This window comes from Pagrus major, chromosome 19 (genome assembly GCF_040436345.1).
Source record: "Pagrus major chromosome 19, Pma_NU_1.0".
Classification (NCBI taxonomy): Eukaryota; Metazoa; Chordata; class Actinopteri; order Spariformes; family Sparidae; genus Pagrus; species Pagrus major.
The window spans coordinates 28,924,509-28,933,337 of record NC_133233.1 but is presented as its reverse complement, the minus strand read 5'-3'; the positions used below and the strand labels follow the sequence as shown (position 1 = coordinate 28,933,337).

At 46.4% G+C, this 8,829-nt stretch overlaps 1 protein-coding gene across 1 annotated transcript in view; it reads left to right on the top strand.

Moving 5' to 3' along the window:
- The first annotated feature begins 435 nt into the window (after window positions 1-435).
- sugct (succinyl-CoA:glutarate-CoA transferase) overlaps window positions 436-8,829 on the top strand; it is a 63,530-nt gene continuing 55,136 nt past the window's right edge. Inside the window, exons 1-6 of the mRNA XM_073488112.1 lie at window positions 436-588; window positions 2,099-2,147; window positions 3,604-3,677; window positions 3,751-3,836; window positions 4,128-4,178; window positions 4,348-4,468. Of these exons, the coding sequence (XP_073344213.1) occupies window positions 438-588; window positions 2,099-2,147; window positions 3,604-3,677; window positions 3,751-3,836; window positions 4,128-4,178; window positions 4,348-4,468 (532 nt within the window). The 5' untranslated portion in view covers window positions 436-437. The remainder of the gene's footprint in view (window positions 589-2,098; window positions 2,148-3,603; window positions 3,678-3,750; window positions 3,837-4,127; window positions 4,179-4,347; window positions 4,469-8,829) is intronic.

Below are 8,829 nucleotides of genomic sequence, written 5' to 3'. Positions count from 1 at the left end.
ACGTTTCATATCTGCAGTTGAGCTTTTGTTGTTAATATTTCCATTCTTTGACACACATACACGTCTTGAATGTAACTTGTAAGAGTGTTTAATACTCTAATACTTCTTCCATTACTGCTAATCCACTAATCCACACAGATAAACAGGTACAGTGTTAAAATATTACTTTGGTAAAGGTGAAAGTCACTCATATAAGAGTACTCGAGTAAAAGTCTTAAAGTATCTGATGTTAAATGTACTGAAGTATCAAAAGTACAAGTTAATCCTACATAACATTTAGTAATAGTTAAATGTGCTACTTGTCTCTGATGCAGTATGTAATCTGCAGAGTAACTAGTAACTAAAGTAATCCCCTCCAGAGGTCATGACTCCTCATGTTCTCCGGACCATTATTTTGAAGGCGAGCAGCGGAAGTGCTGCAGCGGCGGTGTAGCTTGATGCTAACAGCTGTGAAGATGTCTGCGGCTCTGGGACGCTGCAGGAGCCGCGTGTCGGTCCTCTGTCGGTTCGGTGGGACCCGCCAGCTCAGGGGGAGCGTCCCGGCGACGTGTCCGGGCGGAGGACGGCGGCTGTCGGACACACGCACCGGTAAGAGCCGCTGGAGCTGAAGCTAGCCGGCTAACGTTAGCATCCGTCTGTGTGAGCGGATCGATAAAACCTGATGGAAGAAGACAGATGACACTGATCAGTGACGTAACTTCATCACACCAGACTGTGCTGGTCACTCTGATCACTCTGATCACCCTGATCGATCACTTCGATCACTTCGATCACTTCAGTCTGCGACACAAACTTTAATTACCCCCGCTGGTCAAAGTCTGCAGCGGGTTGTCAAGCTGCTTATTACCAGCGCATCCGGTTACTGCAGCAGCGTTACAGTTACTGCAGAGTAACGAGTAATCTCAGGGCACAGCAGAGTTACAGTTACTGCAGAGTAACAGAGTAATCTCAGGGCACAGCAGAGTTACAGTTACTGCAGAGTAACGAGTAATCTCGGGTCACAGCAGCGTTACAGTTACTGCAGAGTAACGAGTAATCTCAGGGCACAGCAGAGTTACAGTTACTGCAGAGTAACAAGTAATCTCAGGTCATAGCAGCGTTACAGTTACTGCAGAGTAACAGTAATCTCAGGGCACAGCAGCGTTACAGTTACTGCAGAGTAACAGTAATCTCAGGTCATAGCAGAGTTACAGTTACTGCAGAGTAACAGTAATCTCAGGTCATAGCAGCGTTACAGTTACTGCAGAGTAACAGAGTAATCTCAGGTCATAGCAGCGTTACAGTTACTGCAGAGTAACAGAGTAATCTCAGGGCACAGCAGAGTTACAGTTACTGCAGAGTAACAGAGTAATCACAGGTCACAGCAGAGTTACAGTTACTGCAGAGTAACGAGTAATCTCAGGTCACAGCAAAGTTACAGTTACTGCAGAGTAACAGAGTAATCTCAGGGCACAGCAGAGTTACAGTTACTGCAGAGTAACGAGTAATCTCAGGTCACAGCAGAGTTACAGTTACTGCAGAGTAACAGAGTAATCTCAGGGCACAGCAGAGTTACAGTTACTGTAGAGTAACAGTAATCTCAGGTCACAGCAGAGTTACAGTTACTGCAGAGTAACAGAGTAATCTCAGGTCACAGCAGAGTTACAGTTACTGCAGAGTAACAGAGTAATCTCAGGGCACAGCAGAGTTACAGTTACTGCAGAGTAACGAGTAATCTCAGGTCACAGCAGAGTTACAGTTACTGCAGAGTAACAGAGTAATCTCAGGTCACAGCAGCGTTACAGTTACTGCAGAGTAACAGAGTAATCTCAGGGCACAGCAGCGTTACAGTTACTGCAGAGTAACAGAGTAATCTCAGGTCACAGCAGAGTTACAGTTACTGCAGAGTAACAGAGTAATCTCAGGTCACAGCAGCGTTACAGTTACTGCAGAGTAACAGTAATCTCAGGGCACAGCAGGCTCTGATGTAATCTGGACAGTAACTTGTAACTGAAGTAATCAGATACATGCAGTGGAGTATAAGTGTAATGTAAATACAGTACCTTGTGTCTGAGCGTTGAGGTTTACTGACCGTTGTTCTGGTTCTGTCTCTGGACAGCAGCAGAACTTCGACCACTGGAGGGCGTCAGAGTGTTGGACCTGACCAGGTGAGTCCGTCCAGTACTGCAGAACCATTCAGCCGCCCGCTGTCAGACTTAAAGGCTCGGTAGGCAGGAATCCCAGTGAGTCCACACGGGTCTCATCTCCTCAGCTCTGACCCGGCTGCTCCCACCAGACAGGCACACCTTCATACACCCGACCGTCCCTCCCAACTAGCCAAAGCTTTTTTTACGTTATCCCCCGTAAAGTCCGAGTCACAGGTCAGAAAATACTTTTTGAACAGGTGAGATGGTAAACGGTATTTATATTTAGTGTAACGTGATACGAAAGACGGACGACTACAGAGGCTAAAGTACCGTCAGCCGACAGGTCCGACATCAGGAGTTATTCAGTTATAACTGAGCAAAGACAAGCGTCCTTTATTTCTAAGACTAATGACGAGCTCATGTTTTGAAGCAATGTAGCACATTTTATTCAAACTACAGCGTCGTTAGCTGCCTCGGCCAACAGCTCAAACTTTGTAGTAACGTTAGTCACTCGGTGTAAATAAAAATAGCCTCTTGCTAATGTTAGCGTCTAAGTTTTAGTGTCCGTTTGATCGGCACAGATGATCTGAAAACACATCAGGCTGAGGCTTGTTTGTCATAATGCAAAACTGTGTTACGTCTCTCATTTCAATCGTCCCGATCATGATTGCGATTGTTAACATTACAGAAGGGACGTTACTGTCACTCTTAGCAAACCTGTGGGTATGTGAAGACGTCTGAGGTGGAGTAGTTTGATCCGGGACTCTAACGTAGCAACATAACCTTGATCTTGTATTAGCAGCAGCCGTATGCCTTTGGCTACGGTTAGCAGGAGGCTAACGTATTAGCAACTTCCGACCACGCGTTATCGGTGGCCGCTGTCGCCTGGCTGTTTACATGGTAGATCAGCCCACACAACCTGACCACCATCACAGCAACCGTAGTTGTTAGAGGAAAAATACCTGTCCGAGAGAAGAACAGCGAGCTCCGAGTCCAACTTCAGACCAATGTTATCCCGAACTTCTCTCCATCTTTGAAACGCAACGCTGATATTGATACGCGTTTTATTGGGTTTGTTGTCAGACCGTCTTTTAGACTCCCTTTTGGACGAATCCGTCGTCCTCTTCTTAGATTGTTTTGCACTGAAACCGCGGAGTCGCAATCTTTCCTGTCCGGTCATCCGCCGTTGCTGCAGACTGTTTCCACCGAAGAGACGTGAACGCGCATCTGCTTTAGTAGAACAGCCAATCACAGGGCTCGCTCTCTCAGCTGCTCTGTGATTGGTCAAAGTCTTCCGTCACGGGTCAGATTCTTTGCAGGCTGAAAACAGAGCCTAGAGGAGGCGCCGAGGTCCGCTCTTCCTTCACATCACTTCAGTTACATTATCTCCAAGGTTATTATGGAAGTTTTTGCCCAATATTGCCAAAAATAAGCTGCCTACCGAGCCTTTAAGTGAAGTCTTCTGACATGTCTGCAGAGTTCTGGCCGGTCCATTTGCCACCATGATTCTGGGAGACCTGGGAGCTGAGGTGATCAAAGTGGAGCGACCAGGTGAGTCTCTGCTCGTACCTGTTCTCCTCCGCTCCCTGTTCCTCCTCCTTCATGGTGAACTGTTGTTGAACAGGTGCAGGCGACGACACCAGAGCCTGGGGTCCGCCGTTTGTCGGCACCGAGAGCGCCTATTACCTGAGCGTCAACCGAAACAAGAAGGTGACACACACAGTCACACACACACACACACACACACACACACACACACAGTCACACACACACAGTCACACACACACACACACACAGTCACACACACACACACACACACAGTCACACACTCGTCATCGTGTCATTTAGAGCATCATGTGTTCACTTGATAAAAACAAGCCTGATCCTCTCCGGCGGTTCTGTACATGTGCTTCATAGTCCAGAGGATCAGATGTTCTGTATCGTCCTGTCAGTGAGCTCAGGTTCTGTGTTCAGTCTCAGTGATGGCCCGTCTGATTTCAGAGCATCTCTGTGGACCTGAAACATCCCAGAGGAGCAAACATCATCCAGGAGGTACGACTCAGCAGCAACGTGCTGACTCATCACATTAATAATGATCTTCTTCTTCTTATAATTATTATTATCATTTACAATATCACAATTTAATGTGTGTGTGTGTGCGTGTGTGTGTGTGTGTGTGCGTGTGTGTGTGTGTGTGTGTGTGTGTGTGTGTGTGTGTCAGCTCGCAGCAGTGTGTGACGTGCTGATAGAAAACTACCTACCAGGGAAACTTGAGCAGATGGGTTTAGGATACAAGCAGCTGAGCGGAGTCAACCCACAACTCATCTACTGCTCCATATCAGGTACCGACTGACTGACTGATGACTGATGACTGACATGACTGACTGACTGATGACTGACTGACTGATGACTGACTGGCTGGTTGTTGTTCTTCATTCAGACATGAGACACATCTACACAGAGAAACACAACGTTCAGCAGAGACTGTTTTATAAAGTCTGTCACTGCACAAACGTTTAGTGAGGATCAGGAAAGATGCAATCTGTCAGATTTCTGCGTTAAACCGACTGGACCTTTGTTCTGCATGTTGTTGAGTTGTGTTCTCACATCATCACAAACGTTTCCAACAAAGTTAAACAGAGAAATCCTCCAGTGTCCTCGAGGTGACGCTGAGTTTCATCTGGTCGTCTGTGGCTGTAACTTCAGGAGAGAGTCAGAGAGGAAGGAAGTCTGAGAGCGAGACCAAACACAACGAGAAGAAAACTTTAACACATCAGAGAGTTGAGGTGAAGCTCTGAGTGAAGTCAGCACTCAGCAGAGACTCTGGTTCTGGTTCTGGTTCTCTGTCTCCTCTCTGTAACGTTACCTTCATGAAGTAAAGTCCATTTCCCCTCCAGCTCCAGTCAGCAGTCAACATTACAGAACAGAACCACCCGACAGTGGAGGTCACCTCCGGATCACTGCTGCAGTCAGGCTGATAAACAGGAGTGAAGATAAATCCACAAGTTCAAAAGTAACTCTGAGCTCTCCTCCCGTCGGTGAACGGCTCCGGATCAGAACCTGATGAGACTCCAGCAGGTCTGGACCTGAACCCACTCTCCTCCAGAACTGAGCAGCTGTTCCACACAGCACTCGTCTTAGATGTTAAAGGTTCGTCGTCGGTGGAGCAGGTGATCAGTGATGACTCGTCACACATCAGATCAGATCCAGTCATGAAGCTCGTGTCTCCCAGCTGTTCATCTCACTTCATGAATCATGTGTTCAGCTGTGTGTGAGGCTCGTTTAAAGGCCCGTTACAGTTAACAGGCGGCGCTGAGTTCTCCTCAGCAGGAAGTGGTTCTGCTGGCCCGACTGTTGTGGTGTCTGGATAATGTGGACCGGCTGCAGACTCACACAGAAACATGGAACAGTGGAGTTTAATGAGCAGGTCTGCTGGTTGAGTAATGTGCTGCAGACGTCACTTCATCACTTTCATCAGTCCAACAACATTTATTGATGATTAGTTTTATGGACATTTATCGTTGACTCAGCGGTGATTCATGTCTCCTGGACACTAACCGGACTCGTCTCTGAGCTCTGTACCTTCTCATCACTGATCCGAGGAGGCTGAAGGAACGTTAATATTCTGATTGATTTGATTTGACGATGGTGAAACAAAGTGAGCTGTGTTCTAGTGCCGCACCACCGGACTGCAGAGCTTCTGTCCTCAACCCACTCAACATGAACATGTCCAACATTTGGACATGATATGACGGCGTTGAAAAGACGTCCAGTGGAGACAGAATGAAAGTCTTTAGACGTCTGTTCAACGTTCACTGTTGACGTCTCAGTGACGTCCTCACGGGGTTCAACATTAAAGTCTCTACTCTGTAATGTGAGACATCTTTGAACTCCAGTCTCAGACGTCTGCAGCTGCATGAGGCGAGAACTTCACCAGGAGAGTTATTGATCAGCTTTATTAAAGACCATGTTTTAGTCATCAGGTGGACTAATGTTCCCAGGCTGGAGGACCAAACATGGCTCTTAATAAAGCTGATCAGTAGCTCTCCTGGTGAAGTTCACGCCTCCCTCAGGTCTGAAGCCTCGCTGTGAGTAAAATCTGTCCGTCATAAAAACTTTAATGTTGAACCAGAAGAAGTCCTTCAGACGTCTCACATTACAGAGTAAAGACTTTAATGTTGAACCCTGTGAGGACGTCACTGGACGTCTTTGACGACGTTGAAAAGACGTCTTTTGGAGACGCTGTTGCTCAGAGTTCGTCCTCAGAGCTGCACCATGATAATAGTTTTAATTTCATGATGTTAGAGTCAGAGTGTGACCCGGTGACAGACATGAGGGATCATTAATATCTTCTCACCAGTCGTCTCTCTGACGGTCTCGTTGGTTTATGTAGGTCCAACAGACGCATCAGTGTTCAACTGACACTGTTTCAGAACCAGTTTAAAGTTCTTCTGAACACCTTTAAACACATTACTCCTTTTTCTCAATATCATTTTTTTTTTGTGAAAATACGAAGACGTTTCTTTTGTCCTTGTTTCTGATTGGAGCTTATTTTCTGGCTGATACTTTAAATTCATAATCACAGTCCAGTCGTGCGTCGTCTCCTGGTGTTTCTGGTCCAGAACTGAATGATTCTGCAGTCGTGAGAACACAGTCTGACCTGCAGCTCTCAGACTGAACCACTAGATGTCGCTGGACTCCACAGTAAAGACAGACTCACACACACACACACACACACACACACACACACACACACACACACACACACACACTCACCAGCTGAGGATCAGCAGTGTTGTGTGTTTGTAGTTTGTGTCTCCACTTCCTGCAGACCAGCAGCGTCTCCGTCTTCATCAGCTGGTGTCTGTCTCTGTTATCTGTTATAACCAGCAGTACCTTCCAACACCTGGAAACACACACAGGAAGCTGCAGTGTTGCGATGAAGGTAAACTGTGTGACAAGCAGCATCAGATAGCATGAGGACAGACGTGGTCCCAGAACCGACCCGGGCTGCTCCGAGGGGTCGACAACATCCACACAACAGATTTAGTGTGAGGGTTGACCACAACATGCATGTTAGGATGAACACAGGCAGGTTTGTAGAAGGACTGTCTGTGTTGAGGCGTCTCTGGTCTCGGTGCTGAGAGGAGACACAGACCAGCAGAGGGACAGACTTTGACACAACGCCGGAGCGTCTCCATCTGTTCACTCGTTTCACCTCAGTTTCTGTCTCCTCTTCACCTTCTTCACCTCCTCCATCAGCAGCTTCTCCTTCTTTAAGCAGTTGTTCACGTTGTTTCCTGCAGACAGAGACCGGACAGAGATGCAGTTCATTGACAGACTCAGTATCATCAGTCCTTCTCAGACTATTTCCACAAAGCGCCTGAGAGAAGTCTCGCCTCGACACCGCCTGTTTGTTCACACTGAGCCAGGCAGCGCCGACGTAAAGCAGCTCCGGTGTGTCGTTTCGTACAGCACCAGAACCAGAAGAGGTGACGGTTCACATCATGACGATCCAAAGTCTCCGAAGACTGGACCTGCGTCCACATTACTGCTGTTCGGTCCTGTCACGTGTCTTTGTGGGACATTTGTCTTTTATCTGATGAGTGAAGGATTGTAGATGTGGTATCATGAAAATAGATCAATGACGAACCTCAGTGAGAAAAATACACGAGTTTAGATCAACGCATCGATAAAATGAGTTTTTAGGCTCTTCCTCTTTTTATTTCCCTTCTTTTCCTTTTATCTCTGAACTTCCTCTCAGTCTTTCACTCGCAGCTTCATCGCTCCCACATCTTTTGTTTTCCCGTCTCCTCGTCCTCACGTCCTTTAAGAGAAAAACACTACATTACCCAGGAGGCCTCATTAAGCTGCAGCAGCTGGCTGCAGCGGGCTGATTTACAGCCTGGTTTCATCCTGAGCTGTCTGAAACAGAGCAGGATGCTTCCTGGATTGATGTCCTGATGCCTGAAACCTGTAGCTGCTGCCACTTTGTAACAAAGGAGAGAAACCTGCAGCAGGAAGTGTTTGAACACAACAGCAGACAGATTCATGACACATTCAACACGTTGATCACTTTATTAATCATCCATCAGTTATCTGATCGATCTCCTTCCTTCCAGACAGACGATCAGTCACATCAGTCATCAGTCAGCTTCAGGTCACAGATGGAGCCCAACGTATTGATCGTATCAGGACGTGCTTCACTGGATCAGAGAAAATAAACCTTTTTTCTTCAGCCTGAACTTTCATTCACATCAAATCAATAATTTAAGATGATGAACTTTATGGGGGCTGGATTCAGAAGCACGCAGCAGGGTGCCAGATATGTTTATCTTATGTTTATGTCTTCATGTTATATTAAATTTAAGTCTCTGACGCCGTCTCGAGGCATTAAAATCATTTTATCTAAACATATTTATGTCAAAGATCTTCTCTCATGCAAACGTATCATCTGCTGCTTGTTCTGCTTCATGTTGCTCAACAAAACAGGAAATGTTGACAGAAGCTGAGTCGAGTCCTGAGCTGCACAAATCTCCTCCTCAAGTCATTTTTGTCTGTAATTGAGTCCTTTAAAGTTTATTTTTCCTAAACTGAGTAAAAAAAGGTGCATTAGATCGAATCATACTGCGTCCAGTACAAATACAAGCTCTAAAAACAGGTTGTATTTGTCTTGAGTCAGCTCGAGTTTTTCTTTCTGTGT